Source organism: Amblyraja radiata, chromosome 46, assembly GCF_010909765.2.
Source record: "Amblyraja radiata isolate CabotCenter1 chromosome 46, sAmbRad1.1.pri, whole genome shotgun sequence".
NCBI lineage: Eukaryota > Metazoa > Chordata > Chondrichthyes > Rajiformes > Rajidae > Amblyraja > Amblyraja radiata.
The window spans coordinates 6,493,409-6,514,654 of record NC_046001.1 but is presented as its reverse complement, the minus strand read 5'-3'; the positions used below and the strand labels follow the sequence as shown (position 1 = coordinate 6,514,654).

The 21,246-nt window shown below is 38.4% G+C and overlaps 1 protein-coding gene across 3 annotated transcripts in view; it reads left to right on the top strand.

Annotated features, from left to right (window-relative positions):
- spats2 (spermatogenesis associated serine rich 2) overlaps positions 1 to 21,246 on the top strand; it is a 72,179-nt gene that overhangs the window by 19,884 nt on the left and 31,049 nt on the right. For all 3 annotated transcript variants that reach the window (XM_033015727.1, XM_033015730.1, XM_033015729.1), the window contains exons 3-7: positions 10,008 to 10,087; positions 12,555 to 12,663; positions 15,225 to 15,274; positions 17,479 to 17,731; positions 18,743 to 18,955. In XM_033015727.1, the coding sequence (XP_032871618.1) occupies positions 10,008 to 10,087; positions 12,555 to 12,663; positions 15,225 to 15,274; positions 17,479 to 17,731; positions 18,743 to 18,955 (705 nt within the window). The remainder of the gene's footprint in view (positions 1 to 10,007; positions 10,088 to 12,554; positions 12,664 to 15,224; positions 15,275 to 17,478; positions 17,732 to 18,742; positions 18,956 to 21,246) is intronic.

Here is a 21,246-nt window from a genome sequence, read left to right as displayed (position 1 = left end):
ACACCATGTGATTGCCATTGAAAGTGTTGCTATTCTGATTCCAAACATTTAGTTACAGATAATTGGTTTTCTTGCCCAACCTCAACTATGTTCCAATTACTTTCCTTTGTCGGAGTTGCTTTGTGTAGAGATTATTATACAGTGTCTCCTGTCATTTGATTCCAGTCAGAAATATATGAAACTAGGAGGGTCACTTGTCGCAGAAGATGGAGGCACGGAATGACTGTTTAAAAAATGGATCGTTGTAAAGCAAATGATTCATATTTGGTCAAAATAAATTCTATCTTAGCTTTGTGTGGTTACAACTTATTTTCATCTGGTTCCGGGCACCTTTTGTGCAAGTATTAAAATGAACACCTGCACAGAGACTAATTTGGTAGCTTGACTTGAACTGCTTGATCAAAAATCATTTCAAGTAATTGCACACACATTTGCAAAATTGCTTAGTTGAATAATGAAATGCATATATTGAACTCTATTTATTTTGCGTAAACTCACCGCTTAATGAAATTAATGAATTATTGAGAATCCATTTTTAGTTGTGAGATAACTGCCCAGCAATGATGATTTATCTTGAAACTAGTGATTTTCGTGTGTATTTAAGAAGGAACTGCAGATGCTGGAAAATCGAAGGTACTCAAAAATGCTGGAGAAACTCAGCGGGTGCAGCAGCACCTATGGAGCGAAGGAGATGGGCAACGTTTCGGGCCGAAACCAAGGGTTGCCTATCTCCTTCGCTCCATAGATGCTGCTGCACCCGCTGAGTTTCTCCAGCATTTTTGTGTATTTTCATGTGTAGTTGGCCACCCAGTTTGCCTGATTGTTTATTAACACTTGATGAGCATTTAAAATGTATTAGCATTTGACAACCTATAAACATTGGCAAAGTATAAATGTTGATTTTTATTTTTTATTTTAATCTGCAATTATGGAAGAGAAATCCTCTGAATGAAACAATATTTGATCTTTAAAATTTCAGATAAGATTTGGCAGATCCACTGACATTAGTAAGCAGGGAATTATAAAATCAAATTTTGTTTGTATCAACCAAAGTATTAATTGCTTTGTCTGAGAGGGAAATGTGGACGTGGCGTAGTTTTCAAAAACAATTAAACGTTGGCATGCATTTCCTCCAAGAAAATGAAAAGTCAGAGGTTAAGCAAACCACAAGCTGCTCAATACTGCTCTAACTTGTGTGGAATCATCTATGAAGATGACAATTCAAAGAATTTATTTGCTTTGACTGCAAATAGAAATTGTATTTAATAATAACATATAAATTATCCAGTGGAAATATCATTCTGCCTCCATCTCAGAAACTAACTTTGATACTAATTAATTCCAAATATTAATTTTGATGTCAGTTAAGTACTATTACTTAATCATATCCGGTTATTGCCTCCTTCAAATATCCTGCAAATGTAATCCATTTATTTTTAATGATTAATATTTTAAAGATGTTAGTAAGTTCACACTGTAAATTGTGCGTTAGTCCAAGTGTTTACATTTTACTTCCAAGACCATTCCTTTAATAATTATGTGAAATAAATGAACATTAAAATAATATGTTGCTACATTTTATTTCCTGAGCTCAAATATTCAGTGGGTAGTTGATGGGTGTCATAGCTAATTTTTGTATTATATTTACCACACAAATAAGACCTACCTGGGGAAGGCATCCCATCTTTTCAATTTTGAAACTATTATTGATGTTGATGGTGAACAGAGGAGTGTTTGAGTTGGATCTTGATTAATTCGGTTGTTAGTCATACAGCATGGAAACAGGCCCTTCAGCCCAGCTTGCCAAGATGCACCATCTACAGTCGTCCCACTTACCTGCGTTTGGCCCATATGCCTCTAAACCTTTCCTATCCATGTACATGTCCAATTGTCTTTTAAATGTTATCGTACATGCCTCAACTGCTTCCTCTGGCAGCTCGTTTCATATGCCCACTACCTTCTGCGTGGAAAAGTTGCCCCTCCGATTCCTATTAAATCTTTCAACTCACCTTAAACCTCTGTTCTCAATCCCCATACTCTGGGTAAAAGTATCTGTGCATTCACCCAATCTATTTGAAATTGTTTGCATTGTGCAGAATTTAGTAGATTTGGAAAGGTACTGAAGAATGAAACTTTGTGATACTTGTCTGATTGGCCAAATGGTTATTTAAGGAACTATTTGTTAGTGCCAACTTCTGCATTTTATTTATCCGACGGAATGGCATTTGAGCTCTTTGTTGTTGGAATGATAAAAGTGGGTAGCATAGTTGATCACTTTCTTAAAGCTTTTTGGCCAAAAAGTCTTCCTGAATTTATGAAACACCACACATCATTCTAAGCTGGTGCATGAGTCTAAAGTCAAACTAATCAAGTGTTAGATTTTTATTTTGAGGGCACTGGCATCGAACAGGCAGGAAGTTGAGCTTTAGTTGACTGGGCATTGGTCTGATTCCATCTGAAACACTTCAGTTTTGGACACTTCATTTCAGGGGGAGTATATTGGCACCGGAGTGGGTGCGTTGCAGTTGCATCATAAATGACGTGGCTTTGAGGTTTGCATTATAATGTGCTACACATTTTTGACTTCTAATACATGAAAGGTGATGTTAAATATAGAGAAACAATGTCCTCTGATAGAATGCAGAACAATCTTAAAAATTCGACCCCCTCCGATTTAGGAGTTAATGCAAGAAACACATTTTCATAAAGTGCAGTGGAAATCTGGAACCTGCACTCTCAAAACTGGACGATTAGTCGATTGAAATTTGCAAGCTTTAGATCGACGTTTTTTTTTTAAAGTGAACGAAAAGTCAACCAGGATCTAATTGAATGGTAAACCATTGTGTAAAGCTAAATGGCTAATTCCGGTTCTGGTGTTTGCGCACCTTTTCAAAACAGGTAGAGCAATTGTTGTCCTGGTTGCTGGGTGGATGCTTGTTGTTGACGTATGGTTACGTTAATTTTAACTTTGTCTCCCAACAGCTGATAATATTTTGGAAACAGGATCAAGGTTCTTGCCAAAGGGTCACTATGTTTGCCATGTTTGAGAAAGGTGGTGACTGCTGATGGTATGCATCAGAGCAGTTCTGTACGTCACAGAGCATTTAGTGATATTACATAAGATTGTGTTCATGAATCATTTATCTGGATTTGCAGTGACTTTTGACAGTACGTCTCAGAACATTTCTTTCTAGGTGTTACAGCAATTTGATGGAGGTTGGCATTTCAATATATTACAATATTTGATATGCATCTAAGATTCTTTTAATTCATAATCATTCCCAAAAAAATCATTTAATTTTCCATTCTGCAGTCTTTTTATGCTTTGAAATACGACGTTTATACCGGTTGTTCCCTTCCCCGCGCCAGTTTTTGTTTCTCCCCAATTCTGAACCGACTGTGCTAGGTTTTGGAATTTAAAACTAGGACAACATTTTTCTCAAGAATAATTGGCAGCTGGAGTTTTTCTGTTGAAGTGGATTTCAGCAGTGTGTTCCAGCCACATAAGGCAGCAAAAAATGCTTTTATTAATTGGGCAGTTCATTCTTGACATTGGCAGGGTGTTTGTGGCAAAGACCAGTTGAATGAAAGGAGGGTTAAATAAGCATATGACAGAACTAACCTGTAATCCTGGTCAACCACAGCAATTGCGCCTTTCAGGAAGATATACCGTACACGTTGGAAAATTAATGTCACTTTTTAATGACGCTGTCTTTTTATTCTTGTGCAATAATGATGGGAATCTTGTTTCTGTTTTTAGCTTTGGTTCTGATTGGGGTTTGTCTTTGCACAAGTATTGCTTTCAGATCCATGAAGAATGTGTTTTAGTTTGCCGTTCTATTGTTAGGCTTGTTTGGCGTTCATGGTTCAAAAGTAAAATCCAGATTCTAAAGCGCACGGTCGTGAATAACCCAGACATTTGTGGCCAAAATGATGAGCCCATACAATGCTTTCCTTCAATGGAAGGGGATGCAATATCCTTGTTGGCAACATGCCAACAGTTTTAAGTAGAAGTATTAGAGGCAGGCCAAACAGGAACTGAAGTGCACAGCTATAATGTGAAATTTGGAATACATCCAAAGTTTATTCTGAAATCCTTATAAAAATGCAAGAGTTCCAGTTCAAAACTTCCATAGAGCTGTGCAGAGTGGATTGTTCTAGAGCTACCAAGAAAGTAGGTATGTTTCTTAACATAGAAAAATTAAATTAGGATGCATGATTTTTGTTTTTCAATAAAGGAGCCTTTTGGCTTTAATTGTGTGAATTGTCACAATAAAAAAGATATAGCATTTTTATATTTCAAGTCGTTTCACCATGCCCCTCCTGTCGTGTTTCTCCTGGCAGAAGTCCTGTGGCTCAAAACTTGTAGGAAGCCTGTGTATTCCATCATTTGTTGTCATTATTGCATTATTGATTGGTTAACTTTGTAAATGGTGTGAATTGTTACTTTGTCTATTCTGTTCAATCTAAATTTTGAGTCATTCCGAGCTGTGTAGAAAAATATGCTGGTTGGTGTCCACGACAATACTCGGTATGAATCAGGAGTGGTCATTTTATTTCTTTGGTACTGACTTTAACAATTCTTTTGGTCTCTCGTGCTGGTGCTTAAACCCAGAGCTAGAATCTTGAGAGTTGTACAGCACAGAAACGAGCTCCTTGGCCCACCACATCCAATTAATTTATTGGCCCACCTTTCCTCATCCCTTATGCCCGCATTAGGTTTATCTATGCTGTGATAATACCTGCTTAAATGTTTCTTAAACATAGTGATTGTATCTGACTCTACCTTCTCTGGTAGGCTGTTTGAGATCTCAATCACAGGCTTTCCCCTCATCAACTTTAGAACAGCTTCCTCTTGCTTTTAACCTCATTCTTTAAACCTCTTGTTTTTGCTACCCCTGGGGAAAAAGATTCTGACTACCTGCCCTATGTATACCTCATGATTTCTGCACTGACAAATTCCATTGATACTCAATCCAACTTTCCATCTGATTTGTATCCTGCTGTAGCCTTGGACAACTTTCAATGCCCACAACACCCATCTGCAAGCTTGGCAACTATATCTTCTCCTTTCACATTCACGTCGATAATATACAGCACTAACATGGTCCCAGCATTGATCTTTGTGGTACCCAACTGGTCACAGACTACCAATCCGAAAGGCATCCTGCCAATGCTGCCCTCTACTCTTGAGATGCAAGAATATTCATCTAACCCTTACTACCTCCTCCCTTCTTTCCCATAGCAACCTGGCATAGATTTCTCTTGGACCTGGGGATTTATCACCCCTTGTTGCATAACATTTAGCACCTCCTCCTTAATCCTGCCTTGCCCCGGATCTATCTCCCTGTGAACTCATTGTCTTCCACGTATTCTCAAATAAGGACAGATAAGTGTAGGAAGGAACTGCAGTTGGCGATTTAAACCAAAGATAGACACAAAGCTGGAGTAACTCAGTGGGACAGGCAGCATCTCTGGGGAGAAGGAATGGGTGACGTTTTGGTTCGTGACCCTTCTTCAGACTCTGGTCTCGATCCAAAATGTCACCCATTCCTTCTCCAGAGATTCTGTCTGTCCCACTGAGTTACTCCAGCTTTTTATGTCTATCTTCAAGAGCAGATAAATATTAATTTAGGACATTGCTTGGTTCCTCACATGGATTACCATGGTACCAACTCATTCCATGGCTATGCTCTTGCTCCCAAGTACTCATAGAATGTCCTGGGATTCACCTTAATCTTGCCACGGTTTAAATTCTCCTTATTCAATATGCTCCCATTCTTGTATTATAACTTTGTGCTTCGAAAAAAGATAGTATAGGGTATTAGATGAGATGGAATTTGTGGTATTCCTTAGCTACTATTTAAAATCCATTCAAGCTTGTGAATTGCTTGCAGGTTAAAATCTGGAGTTTGCTTGTAGTTAAAGTATTGAAAATGATGAACATTTCCAACTCTATTGCAGACTTGCCGTTTTCATGTTAGTGTGTTTTAGCAATTAAATAGATATTTCATTTTCCCCAGTTCTAATTGCTATAATTATACAGACAAATGTGAAGTATTAATTCAGAGCTTTGTTCCATATGCTCACATATTCTATTGCTGTTTCCACAGGTGAGTTTTGCTTTCACCTCTCAGCTTTACTCTTTATCTACACTGCCTGAACTAAAAATATGCTAAACATTTATGGCAGAGAGCATCCAGAGAGTGCGTTACAGTGCATGTTGGTGACTTTTTAATCAAAACTGGCAAAAAATGGTGTTCAGTCTAGCTAATTTGTTGATCATTTAATGGAAATTCCTTTTTCAAACCAATGCAGAAATTTGTGATTTTTTTTTTTTTTTTTTTCTTCTGAAAATCGAACTGCCCATATTTCCTAATTTGTTTTTTTTTAATCTCTGAAATCCAGCTTATTGTTTTGAAATCAATTTGGACTATTTTGGGCTACTGTACACTGCAGATGAAAATTAATAGCATCTTGTAAAACTTTGAGTCTTTTCTGCATTACTGGTCTGTGACTCTTTGATTTGTCTCTTTCTTGGTTCTGAATATCTGGATTACACGGACCACCGACTTGTACATGCTGTATATTTATGGAGCTACTTAAGCACATAAAGTGTGTCCTTACCAACTTCCTCACGGATTCTTGAGTAAGGCATCTCTTGTGGCCCTTGTGCTGTACCTTGTAGCTGCTGTTTCAAATTTGTATCTATTCTGTAATTTAAGTTTTAAACTTTTAAATCTATTATTATTGTGAACAAATTCAGGGAAGTCAAAGGCAAATCAGGATAGATGAACGTGGATCAGAAATAAAATATCCACTGGTGCTTTTGTTAATACTACATTCAACAAGCTTAGTATCTTCTGTGCTTGGTTTGCCTATTCCTGTTAAAGACTTTAATTTAAAAAAAAACTAAATTCTCTCCCTGTATCTTATGCAATGTTCCTGTTCCAACAGCCTTCCCCTTAACTAAAGTGATCTTGTAGAACTTTACTCTGGGACTCGAATTGCTAACTAAGTTATTTTCTTAAAACATTTGGTTAATGTCTCCGAATCACAATTTTGCGCTTTGTTCTCTTATCTATGAGTGTTGTTATATAGGTTTTTGCTTGGTTTATTTGTTTTTATAATTTTTCTTTGAAGTGTCCATTGTTTTCTGTGCTGTTAACACTTTCATTAAACTTCTCAATCCATTTGTTACAATGCAGCGATGACATTGCAATTTATTTACAGATGAAATGCATTATTTAGTATGCACGTTTCAGTAACTTAAGATTGGGGTGCATATCATTTTGGGATTTTATTTTTTGCTCTTAAAACATGGTTAATTGCTCATACATTTTTTTCTGTTTACACTTTAAATAAATTGACTTAAATGTTACTACATTCCTAAAATTAAAAACTGCAAAATGTCATGAGAATTGGGCGGTCACGGTGGCGCAGCGGTAGAGTTGCTGCCTTACGGCGCTTGCAGCGCCGGAGGCCCGAGTTCCATTCCTGACTACGGGTGCTGTCTGTACAGAGTTTATACGTTCTCACTGTGACCTGCGTGGGTTTTCTCCAAGATCTTCGGTTTCCTCCCACACTCCAAAGACGTACAGGTTTGTAGGTTAATTGGCTTGGTAAATGTAAAAATTGTCCCTAGTGGGTGTAGGATGGTGTTAATGTGTGGAGATCGCTGGTCGGCGTGGACCCAGTGGGCCAAAGGGCCTGTTTCTGCGCTGTAAACTAAACTAAACTTTTAAAAAGCCAGTCATTTAAAAACTAGCGCCTGGTACTTAAATCTTTCGGATCATTGATAATGATACTGAATAGGAGAAGGCTGGTTGTTGATGGACAGCCTTGTAGCTATGATGTTTAGTGTTGGACATTTTCACCCTGAGGAGAAGTTCTGACTGTCTACCCTATATGCCTCTCATAATTTTATATACTTCTATCAAGTCTCCCCTCAACGTCCAATGTTCCAGAGAAAACAATCCAAGTTTATTCAACCTCTGCATGTTATTGAAACCCTTTGATCCAAGCAGCATGCTGGTAAACCACCTCTGCGTCCTTCCTGTAATGGGGAGGCCAGAACTGCACACATGTCCAGTTCATTTCTCATCATGGAATCCCGCTGTCGTAGATAATTGCCGCCTTGCCCAAAAAAAGTTATCTTTAAAAGAGAAAAAATGTTTGGCAATGCCAGACTAAACTGCTCTAAACGTGACGCTCGTGGTCCGAGGTAATAATTAGTTAATCTTAGAAATTTTTTCTTTAGCAGAATGTTCACATTAACAAGCATGTTCTGTACTCTGCAGTACTGCAAAGTAGCTTTTCTGTGTATTTGTCCAATGTCTGCTACAACTCCTCTGGTACAGACTACAGAATTCTTGCATCCAAGGATCACAACCTTGGTCATCGGGGCCAATGTGTTCCCTCATTATACTAAGGCCCGCTCTACAATGTGTTCCTTTCACAATTAAAGCTGTACATTTAGATTTTGCATTGATTTAAACATGTGCTTTGTAATCATTCTTTAAGAGATGTGTTGGCAATTCAGAACGGCTGAAGGAATGTTATTGGCCAGGTAGGAAAGCAATGCAAATAAAAGTGCGAACATAGTGCTGTGCGGAAAATCCCCCAAAATTTCTATGTGACAGCGTCGCAGCCGTAGAGTTACTGCCTTAAGGGCCTGTCCCACTTTCACAACCTAATTCACGACCTCTGCCAGGTTTGCCCTTGACTCGTACTCACAGTGAGGTCGTAGGAGGTCATAGGTAGGTCGTGATGCTAGTCGTAGGTCGGGGCGTTTTTCTAGCCTGATGAAAAATGTCCACAAGTAAAAAAAGGTTGTGAATTAGGTCGTGAAAGTGGGATAGGCCCTTTATTGGGAACGTTGTATTTACAAAACATTGAGGAAAAAGCCAAAGTTTTTCAGAAGTGCTAATAGTATCTCAAATTAGCTCCTGAACTTCATAATGGACTTCAAGCTCAAATTAGAGCACAATATAAACTAAAAATGAATCCCCTCTTCCTGACGTAACAAGGAACTGCAGATGCTGGCTTATAGAAGAAAAGGTACAAAATGTTGGAGTAACTCAGCGGATCAGGCAGCATCACTGGAGAGCACGGGTAACTAATGTTTCAGGTTGGGACCTAGTAAGTCTGAAGAAATGTCCCAACCCAGGACGTCACCGATCCATGTTCTCCAGGGTGGCTATCTGACCCGCTAAGTTACTCCAGTACATTGTGTCTCCCCTTTTCCTGACGTTGATTTGATTGATCTCCCAATATTTGGCAAACTTGCTTCAGATAAGGGCGTTTGCATTGAGTCAGTGCCATTTAACAAGGTACAAATGTACTTTAAAAGGTTCCTTATTTCAAACCTTTCCATAGTTCAGAATAGTTTTTGGTTGGTTTGAATAATTCTATCACGGTTTTAAAGAGCAACATCTGTGTCCCCCTCCTATATCAAAAATCTTCTAACCCACTATCTACCTCCAGGTCCCTCAGGTCGGCCGACTTGGGGCTACTGACTATCCCGCGGTCTAGGTTTAAGCTCGGGGGTGATCACGCTTTTGCGGTTGCAGCACCTAGACCATTGTATGTAGCACATTAGTAGCTGCACTGATGTACCGCACTTTGGTCAACATGAGTTTTTAAATGTGCTATACAAATATAATTGACTGACAAAACAATGTTTCTATATGTGCATTTTCATATGAAATCATTTTCACTAATCCAATCTTTAAATTTGATTGATTCTGAACGGCTAATTTGAAGGTAGATAAAAATGCTGGAGAAACTCAGCGGGTGAGGCAGCATCTATGGAGCGAAGGAATAGGTGACGTTTTGGGCTGAGACCCTTCAGCTAATTTGAATGTAATTTTCTGGTTGTGGCAATTTCTTGTGTTATTCCTTCAATATTGATACCAAGTACCTATCTGTGTAATGTTGGTGTAGCAGTGCGAAATGTAAAAGTGTAATAGTGGAAAATTATAATTCTGTTAATCTTTCCCGAACAGATCCCACTGGAGTTGTGTTTGACACGCGATCCAAAGCTGTGATGGCCCAGGGAGGATCCAATGACAATATAAAAGAAAAGGTAGTGATATTTTGTGTACTTGGCTTCAAATAACTTGGATTTATTGGAGGGGAAAAAAACACAAATGCTAGAAACACCTGACGGTAATGAAGAGAAACCAAGTGGATATCGTAGGAACTGAAAGTGCATTTCCAAGTGTGTTACAGTGCAGAGAGAAGGAGGGGAAGTATAGAAGGAATGTTTTGGAATGTAGGTGAGACTGAAGTTGTTAAGATTACGATTTGCGTTAAAAAAACAAAAAACTTGCAGATGGAGTCAAAAGTCAAACAAATTGAAATGGCCGCATCTTTAGGAGAGAGCGGGGTAAAACCAAGTGGTTACATGAAATTGTTCAACTGTATATTGAGTCCAGAAGTCCGTGTACCCAGATGGAAGGCAAGATGCCATTCCTTAAGCTTGCATTGGGCATTAAAACAATGTAGAAGCCAGAGATTGAGAGCGATTCATTGTGAGCTAGAGAATGAATATTAAAGGCTCCATTTTTTTCAAACAATCTGCATTTGGTTTTCTCACTGTTGAAGAGATCTCATGAGCACTAAATCCAATACATGTTTAAGTAAATGTCCCGTCACTTTATAACCTATGTTTAGCAAACAAGTAGTTAGTAGGAAGAAAATACTCTCTTGTCCTGAAGTATTTTAAATTTAGCATTACTAGTTGTGCTATAATTTAATCGGGTTCATTAGGCTATGATGGGTAAAACAGCCCATGGTAGGTAACAGCTTTTCTGAACTTTTTTTTTTTTTTTTAAATTGAAATCACCAGTCCTGTCATTATAGCTGTTTTTTTGTTATAGATTCATTCAACATTATTATTGGGAAATACCATTGTCTGCAGTGCCTTTCAGAGTGAAAGCTTATTGCGTTCAACTAATTGGCCTGATGTGGGTATTTCCAGGACTGTGGCCCTTTGTTTTACATTTTAAATACTGTTGATGAAACGTTGTTGGTTTCAAAGCTTCGTCTCCTTCCAAAGTTTGTAGCCTTTTGAATGGAAGTAAATTTGACTTGCTGCCAGCTTTAATGAGACCTAGCTGCTGAAAATAGCAAAGTAATTTTGCTGCAAATCCATTGCTGATTCTAAACGACAATGAAAATTGCCTTGTGTATTTTGGGGGGGAAAAGAGTGACACCATAAACTAATGGCACAATTATAAAGGGAGTGTACGAACACTGAGATGAGGGTTCACATGCATAAACATTTGAAGGTGCCAACAAGTTGATTAAAATAATCACAAATAAAGCATACAAAGTGCTGGAGTAACTCAGTGGGTCAGGCAGTATCTCTGGATAACATGGATAAGTGAAGGTTTGGGTCAGGACCCTTCAAACTGACTAAATCAGTCTGTTGACTCAATAACTAGTAATAACATATGAACAATTTCATATGTTCTTTCAGATGTCATCATATAACATTTTCAAAAAGGTCTTTATTTCTCTGAGACGTACTCCCTTTTCACATGCAAAGCATTTAAAAAACTAACTTATATTTTGATCTCAAATTTGGTTTTGATGACAATAAACTCACTTGAACTTGAACAAAACATGTTTGTATTCTTCATGTATTTTTGACCATCAAATAAATACTCTTTGGGAACTATGGATATAAATTGCTGTCATCTATTTGACTGTTTGTTTAATGCTTCATTTATGATCACATTATTTCCTTTTCCTACCCTCCCAAAAAACTACTTTCATTCAGACTTCTAGACCACCAACAGGTATTAGTCAGAGTTAAACAGCACAGAAACAGGCCCTTCGGCCCAACTTGCCCATGCTGACCAAGACGGCCCATCAACACGTCCCACCTGCCCACATTTGGCCCATATCCCTCTAAAACTTTCCTCTCCATTTACCTGTTCAAATGTCTTTTAAATGTTGTACCTGCCTCGACTACCTCCTCTGACAGCTTGTTCCATATGTCCACTGACCTCTGTGTGAAGCATTCAACTCAACTCTTCCATTCTGGAGTGGGTTTTATCCTAACTTGTAAGTGTGATTAAGGGAGGCCTTTTATTCTTACAATTTTATTTTTTGCTTTCTGAGAACTAATGACCATGGCGTTTGAATAATTCAGCAAGAACTAGTGGTAATGTTTAAACAAATCAATGCTTTTAATTGGGAACTTCATTACTGGAGATGAAATTCACTTTAGGCAGCAGCACAGAGCTGGATGGAAAAAGAACATTTGAATGGAGTGAAGAGCATGCTGCCGATGCTCTCTTTGCACTATGTATCAGAGGTTAATTTAATCTATCCTTTGCAAAGCCTTCAATCCAGCGTCCAGAGGCCAATGCATTTGTGTGTATATTGCCATTTATAAAATTAAGTAATAGTTTTGTCATTGTATACAGAAGCAGAGCTTGCAACCTTTATTTCATTTGTAAGGCCTTCCATTTTATACCATGTGATCCAGAGTTGTATTTCAGGTCATCTTTTGATATGATCTGTGATGTGTTTCTATTCAGATTACTGCCGTTCGTGCAATAGTTCCTAACAGGAGTAACAATGAGATCATCCTAGTGTTGCAACATTATGACAATTGTGTAGACAAGGCCGTACAAGCTTTTATGGAAGGTAAGACTTTGTCCTTTTTCTCACTGAATATTCTATGCAACTAATTTCAATTTGTTTCCAACCAAATGCAGTGCCAATAGCTATTCAAATGAAGCGTAAGATCAGGAGTATAAGCACTAAGGTGTGTGAAGCATCAGTATAAATTCAAATCAGGAGTCGTATAGTTAGCTCGCTTCTTCAGTGATCCATTATATTCATCTATGTTTTTGGTGATACTTTGAATCTGGACAAACAATGGAAATCTTTTCATTGTTGAACCTTTTTGTATAGCTTTGAAATGTGTGCAATAAATACAAAGTAAACTATTAGTGATTCCGTGAACTGCATTCAAACTTCAATTGCTGCCGTGGTTTATTAAATTTGAATGTTGGAGCAAACAACAATTTATGGTTAAACCAACAATAAATCTGTTGCATTTTGAATAGTAGTCATCCTTTAGCTATTTCTAATGACGTAATGTAAATGTAGGCCTAAAATGGTGTCTGCCCCACAGCTGCTCAAACTCTGATATGACAGCCTGGAACCTGAAGCTTTATTCCACGTTGGCAGTCAGTCCCTGGCACCTGCACAGAGTGACTTGCTGTATTCTTAACTTTTTGATCTAGCATTAAAATTTTAGAATTTGTGTTCCAGTTGTCTTAAAACAGGTTTTTTCCATTTTGTTTTCTCACTAAGTGTTGTATTCTGCGTTTCAAAGCAGAATTAGTCATCAGGAGTTCTGCCAACTACCCCTCAGAAGTATTTCCCAATTCACAATTGATGTGCTACAATGCCAAAATATATTCTGTATCTTCCCTTTTGCTCTATTGTACTCGAGCTTACATAGACAATAGGTGCAGGAGTAGGCCATTCGGCCCTTCGAGCCAGCACCGCCATTCAATATGATCATGGCTGATTTTATTATATTTAAGTAGAGCATTAGGTTAGTTCGCTCGTGTGTCAGACGACGCATGGCTCGCTGTTGACTTTCATCGTCATCCAACCTGTTGACAGAATTGATCCCCCGACGCGTCACTGAGAGAGCATTAGGTGATCTGTTTAGATGACATGCAAAACAAATCTTTTTGCTGTACCTCGGTACTTGTGATAATAATAGACTTAAACCTATTGTAGAATTCCTCCTATCAATGTTTCCTGATGGACTTCCAGATAGATTTATGAAGAAAAAAAAATCTGTATGCTTTGCTTTTCTTTTCCCTTCTCACTATCGAATTCCCCCAAAGGGTTTAGGGCTCCTTTGCTAGGGCTTCAAATAAGTTTTAAGACAAATCAAAGTGTTGAACATGGATCATAGCATTTTCAAACTAAAATCCACACATTATCCTTTGATGCTAATCTAGTTCAGACTAAGACTGGTACTGGAGGTTGACACTAACTGGGCCCCCAGATATCCAGATTGTAATGTCGTATAATATTAAGATCTATTCACTGCTTTTCCTTATTTTTGTAGTTTTTAACTATTAGAAACCGCTGAGGTATTTCCATTTCCTACACCAGCTGTCTCTAAGCCTATCTGAGTATCATCACCAAATCATGCTGACATAGCAGTAAAAAAACAGCTGAAATTTGAAATCCAGAATGAAAGCAGAAAGGTCAGATGGCATAGAAACATAGACAATAGGTGCAGGAGTAGGCCATTCAGCTCTTCGAGCCAACGCCACCATTCAATATGATCATGGCCGATCATCTAAAATCAGTACCCCATTCCTGCTTTTTCCCCAAATCCCTTGAGTCCATTCGCCCGAAGAGCTAGATCTAACTCTCTTGAAAACATCCAGCAAATTGGCCTCCACTGCCTTCTGTGGCAGAGAATTCCACAGATAAGCAGAGGGACGGTCGGTGTTTCAGGTCAATGACTCTGCCGCATAATTGGAAAAGTGAGAAAATGAGTGCGATTTAAGATGTAAAAGGGGAAGGCCGCAACAATTTCTGTGTCGTGGTGCGGACCATGGTTGTCAACCCAAACATTACTATGAATGTTCAACAGTTTTTAAAAACCCAAGAGAAAAGCATCAAAGGAACAAATTGAAATTGTACAGCAATATATGTAGAGGAAGAAAAGTGCTAGTTGCCTGAAATTGTTGAAATCGGTGAGGCCAAGGAGGATGGGAAGGGCTTGGGTCGGGCATCATTGCAACAGATTAGGTTGTCAAAAACAACCCTGAGTGACAGAGAATTACATGGACAGACGACTAGAACCTCTGGGTCATCCAATGTACATATTTTTAGAGCAGACTTCTTGCTAACATCTACAATATGAAAACATTATTGACCTTTTTAATATTCCTTTTTGGGTTTTTATCAAAATATGGTAGCATATTTACAAAATGCCAAAACGCCAAATAATCATCACCAGTGCAAAATGCTAATATTTCATATATTTTGGTCGTGCCAATAAGATAACAACCGAAACAATGAGAAGGTTTCTAAAATCTGTTTGTGATGTTTTGAAAATTGCATCATGATATTTGATGTGCTTTTTGAAGAATTACTGTAATTTAATGATTTGATGTGGTTTTTGAAGAATTACTGTAATTTAATGATTTTTTAATTTAATCAAGGTTCTGCCACAGAGATACTGAAAGAATGGAGCGTAACAGGAAAAAAGAAGGTACGGAACGTGACGTATGAACAGGAGGAAACCACTCATCCCCTTGAGGCTGCTCTGCTGTTCAAATGGATCATAGTTAATCTGCACTTCAAACCCTTGTTAAATCCCACCAATTAAATCCGGATTAAAATTTCCTCCCTCCCAACCAATTTTCAACCTTATTAGACTTCCTAATTGTAAAGCGGTAAGCAGTGGTTAAAGCAGCCAACTGTTGCAAGAGAATGAAATCATACAATGGTTACAACATAGGAGTTAATTCATCCCTTGGGAGTCTATGCCAGCTTCCACGGAAGAGCGTTCTAGCCACCTGCCCTCTTCCTATTATCCCTGCAAGTGCTTCCAAATAGAAACGAAATCCTGGAGTAACTCAGCTTGACGAGCAGCATCTCTGGAGAGAAGAAATGGGTGACGTTTCAGGTCGAGATCCTTCTCGACCTGAAACGTCACCCATCCTTCTCTCCTCTCTCCAGACATGCTGCCTGTCAAACTGAGTTACTCCAGCATTTTGTTTTCACCTTTGGTTTAAACCAGCATCTGCAGTTCCTTCCTGCACAGTACTTCCAGATATCTCCTTTTGAAAGCCACAGTTGACTGCTTCCACTAGTATGTCTGGTACGTCCTTGGTACTCTTCAGACTCTAACCATGAGCAATGTAAAACTGTTGTCTAATCTCTCCTTTAGTTCTAGTCCAGTGCTTCTTAAACTGGTGAATGGTTCACCCAAGGGCGAATGACGTTATCTTGGGGTGAATGATGGCCCATGGTTTTTTGAGCTAGTTTTTCAAGGAAAAAAAACCTGCAGTAATCAAAGCCCGAAAGGGTAGGATGGGACTGAAGCCCAGTGTTTAGACATTGGAATGTTTTTTTATCATTCTAATAGAATGATTTTCCAACTCCAGCGGTAATTAAACTTTTATTTCACTCCTAGTTTTCTTTCCATTTTTAGGATGTTCAAAAAGTTGAAGAAAATAAACACTTAGGAAATGAGTTAATTAATGTTTTTTGCTCGTGTGACAAAATAAATGATATAAATTATACACAAGGGAGAATAAGATGTAAATTACCAAAAGACATAAGAAAACTTAGTCGAGGGTGAATGACATTTTGTGATCAAGACTAACGGGTGAATGACACTGAAATAGTTTATGAAGCACTGTTCTAGTCTATAGACATTTACTCTATTTCTCCCAGTTCTTGATCCTTTTACCAGTGGGCATAGTTTCAACCCCCTGTCTATGCCCTAAATGATTTCAAATACCTCAATTGGATTCCCTCATAACCACCTCTGCTCCAAGGAGAACAATCCCAGTTTTTTCCAAGTCTTTCCAATTAACTGAAATCCCTCATTCCTAGAATTATGTTTGTAAGTAACGCGCTTCTGCACCCTCTCATCTCAAGACTTTTGCAGTTTTCTTAAAACGAGTTGCCTGGAATTGGACACAGTACACCAGTTACAAATAACTTGTGTTTTATAAAGCTGAATCTGCCCTTGTAGCTACCAGCAATCTAATGTCCATGTTGACTGCTGAGCAAACTGCCATGTGTTACTGCTTTGATATTAAATTGCAGCATGGTTTGAACCCTTAGAGTTATTAGGGACCTTTTTGGCTCTGCAGTCTGGATTTGTATCTAGCAGGTACACAAATGCTGGAGAAACTCAGCAGATTGTATCTAGCAGATTTGATCTTTTCAATTTATAATCAATTAAATCTATTTGAGTGTGTTAATGATCTGTCTGTGTTTAAATCTGGCAGTGGTGCTAATACAGTGACTTCTACAATACAACCCAGCTCCAAACTGGGTAGTCAGTTGAAGGCTATTTGAATGGCAGAAATGTTGTTGGGGTGCTGTTTTGATGAGTAAATGCGTGTGCGTGCGTATGTGATTATAATTAAATTTAAATTAAATCGGATGTGTGTGTGTGTATATATGTGCGTATATATACACGTATAAAATTAATTAGAATCATAAATTTATATATGTGGGTCTGTAAGGAAAGGGCAAGGATATCCTGTCTTTCACCTGATCCCTATACCGAGAAGAAATCCTTTATATTGGCACTGGATGCAGAGTAAACAAAACAATCTTGGGAAAGCTATGCAAACTTGCCACAGCTAATTGTGATTTGCAAATAAAAATAATACCTTCAAGATTTGACTGTCTTTAAACAATGCTTTAAGCATCTTCCTTTTTAACAATACCTAGCCCAAGAAGAAGAAGATTAAACCAAAGCCAAAAGTTGAAGCAGAACCAGAGCAATTGCAGTCAGAAAAAAGTACAGCTGATGGCGGTGAACTGTCTGCAGCTTCTTCTGAGAAGGAGGAAATAAACGGTTATCACCTCAATGGGTCTGTAAACGACGATGAGTCGGTGGATTCTCTCACTGAACAACTGGAGACCCTTTCCGTGGATGCCCAAGAGCTGGAAGATTCCGAATCATTGACTCCTGAAATAGATGGTATGATGCATGTAAATTTTGTTCTAATTAATACATTTGTCTTTATGTTTTGAAAATACTGTTTTCCCCACAATGTTTTAATTCTCTTTTTTGTTTTTATTAGACTCTTCATCTCTCCCAAATAATTGCAAGCATCTAGGTTTGTTTTTGGTGGTGGGTTGACTCTAATCTGAAAGTGTTTCACGTTATACAAACTGAACTAAATAGAACACTGAAACTTGTTAATGATGATGCGCTCTGACTTCAGTAATCCAGCCACTGCCACAACAAAACTTAATAATGGTTTTGTGGTGTTTTTGATTTCCTTGGTCCTTGTATTCATGATGTGAACATCAATGCTATTTAAGCCTTGAATACTTTTCGCACAGAATGATCCAAAAGTAAAAAATGATCCATATTAAAATGTCTTTGTACACATGCAGTACATTAAAAAAAAAACTTGTGCTGACAGTGATTTAAAGCATTGAAACAGATTTTGCAAATTATTTATGAACTTTGCTGATTTGTCACCAGCAATTCACTACCAACTTATTTATGTCTATATGCTAATTTCTATGCTAATTTCTTCTTTTTTTTGCTACAAGGAGGAATGCTTGAATTGTGTAGTCTTAATTGTTGTCTGCTTAAAATTTAGTTTTGGTACCCTCATAAATTTCCCCCTTTCAATTGGGGGGGGGGGGGAAACTAGCTTGCTTGTTTGTGCATTACTCCTGCAGATGCTGACTTCCTTTTGATCAGATCACTTTGTAACTAAGCTGGATCTTGGTCTAAAACAAAACTTTCTCTTTATCTGGCAAATCATCGAATGAGGTCGTTTCCTTGCCTAAAGTCTGTCTGTTTACTGTAAACTGTATTGAAATGACACAACTTTTGAGTTTTCTAACTCTTGTATCTTAACATAATATGGAGAAGGTGTCAAAACAGGGTTTTGGTTTTTCCCCCCATAATTAAAAATGTTTGTTTTTGATTGCAGCCTTCATCCTGACAATTCCCTTAACTACTATTTTTCAGAATCTGCAGTAGAAAATAAAAAGTGTAAATCTGAATCCAAGCACCAGCCTAGTCAACAATTCCACCATAGTGCCCATTCTTCAAGAATACAGCAACAAAGACATGCAGCCAAGCCCAGATCACGAGCTTCTTCGGGTTCACAGTCCTCTGCCTCTCTTTCCTTAGTCATGCCAGATGATGGTGCATTTGTTTCATCTAAAAATAAAAAAATAGGTAAGGGGTATTTCCAAAGCATTTTGCATGATATAAAATACTGAAATGTCCTGGTGAACTAGTTGTGTTTCAATTTGCATCAATGTATGTGTGGGGGGGGGGGGGGGGGAAAGTATGTTGGTCATATGTGTGTGGTTCACTGCTGGGTGTGGTGATTCCACATATGCCAAATAAATATTGTGCAACTGGGTAGGGAGTTTGCTTGTATAAAATAACGGGCTGTATGTCAAAGAAATGATGAATTCAGTCCGACCAGTACTTGTCTTGAGAAATGAAGAGGTTTTGGGAGGGAATTGGAGAGCTCAGCAATGTGGAACCTGATAGCATGGCTGCCAGTGGTGGAGTGAATCAAGTCAAATGATGCATTTGGATGACCTCGTGTTTAAGGAGCAGAGAGGGGGAGACTTGGCCTTTTTATTCTTCCTGGGTGGGTTTATCCTCTGTTCTGATGCAAAACTTTTCTACACTTTGTTTCACTCTTGGCTCCACCCCCCTAAAGCAATCTAGTTTTGTCAAGAGCTTGGAGAGAACTAATAAAGCTAGACTTGTGCCAACAAGCTGGACGTGTTACTCAAATAATGGCCAGCTGTGTACAAATGACAGCATTCTGAGAGCAGCTTTTTTTGGGGTGGAATTCAACAAATAACTTGAGTATTATGTAACGCCTCAGATTATGTTCAGTGTTGGATTCATGAAAGATCTGACGGTGCAATTGCAGCATCACTTTGTTTGTGCTACGTGCGCTCTGGCAGTGTCTTTGAACCGTGAGATATACAACAGAACTCTGAGCTGACACATCCTCTGAATTTTTTTTTTTTTAATATAACCTAACCTTTATATAAGTGAATCTGAGGCTTTTGCTTAGTATGTTTGCTTGCATATCCTGCTTCAGTGCCATAAACTGAAAACTGTACAATTATAGGCAGAATCATTATTTTATGAGAATGTATTGCAGCTTTGTGTTCCATTTCTATATTACTGCATAATTGCACTTGGACTTTCGCTTGTGTGGAGCTCAAGAACATCCCAGTTTTTGCCGCTCTTATCAGCGTTGACCACTTTCATGCTAGATTAGTTTGATTTCCGCTGTAACTTAAAGCTCACTTATTTTCTAATACAAGAAGATATTAACTCTGGCCTCAAGACCCCTACATTTTACCCAACTTTGCCAGCTGTCCTGATGACATGAGGATTTTGTTTGCGGAATATTGTTTTGAACCCAGGTCCACTGTAAACTAGTTTGAGACTATCCATGCCTATTTCTTTTAGAATTCCAAAGGTGAGTATTATCCCTGTGTGTGGTCTCCTAATGAATTACTTGCGATCATTCCAAGCTTTATTTGGGCTCTTTTGCTATGTCGTGTAACAGGACTACCCAGACTCTGCATTTCTTAAACGTGTGGTGAATCACAGCAAATTGGTCAATTTGTTCGTCGATTGAATTTCAGATATGCTTGCAGGCTTCTGCACATGGATTGATATTGATTAGATGTTTTCAAGTTTGTATTTAAGCAATAGATTATTTTAATATTAGAAGCACAAATAGGTTGGTGTTTGGAAATCTACAAATAGGAGCATAAATTTACATCAAGTTAATGTGACCTCCCCAATTTGACATCGTCTCTGGTTAACTTTTTCCAATCTTGGTTAAATGTCCAACAACCTTATTTGGCAAGGCAAAATGGATAAAGTTTCATATCTTTTAGTTTCTTCTGAGTTTGAATATAGGAGCAGGGAGGTTCTACTGCAGTTGTACAGGGTCTTGGTGAGACCACACCTAGAGTATTGCGTACAGTTTTGGTCTCCTAATCTGAGGAAAGACATTCTTGCCATAGAGGGAGTACAGAGAAGGTTCACCAGACTGATTCCTGGGATGTCAGGACTTTCATATGAAGAAAGACTGGATAGACTCAGCTTGTACTCGCTAGAATTTAGAAGATTGAGGGGGATCTTATAGAAACTTACAAAATTCTTAAGGGGTTGGACAGGCTAGATGCAGGAAGATTGTTCCCGATGTTGGGGAAGTCCAGAACAAGGTCACAGTTTAAGGATAAGGGGGAAATCTTTTAGGACTGAGATGAGAAAAACATTTTTCACACAGAGAGTGGTGAATCTGTGGAATTCTCTGCCACAGAAGGTAGTTGAGGCCAGTTCATTGGCTATATTTAAGAGGGAGTTAGATGTGGCCCTTGTGGCTAAAGGGATCGGGGGGTATGGAGAGAAGGCAGGTACAGGATACTGAGTTGGATGATCAGCCATGATCATATTGAAGGGCCGAATGGCCTACTCCT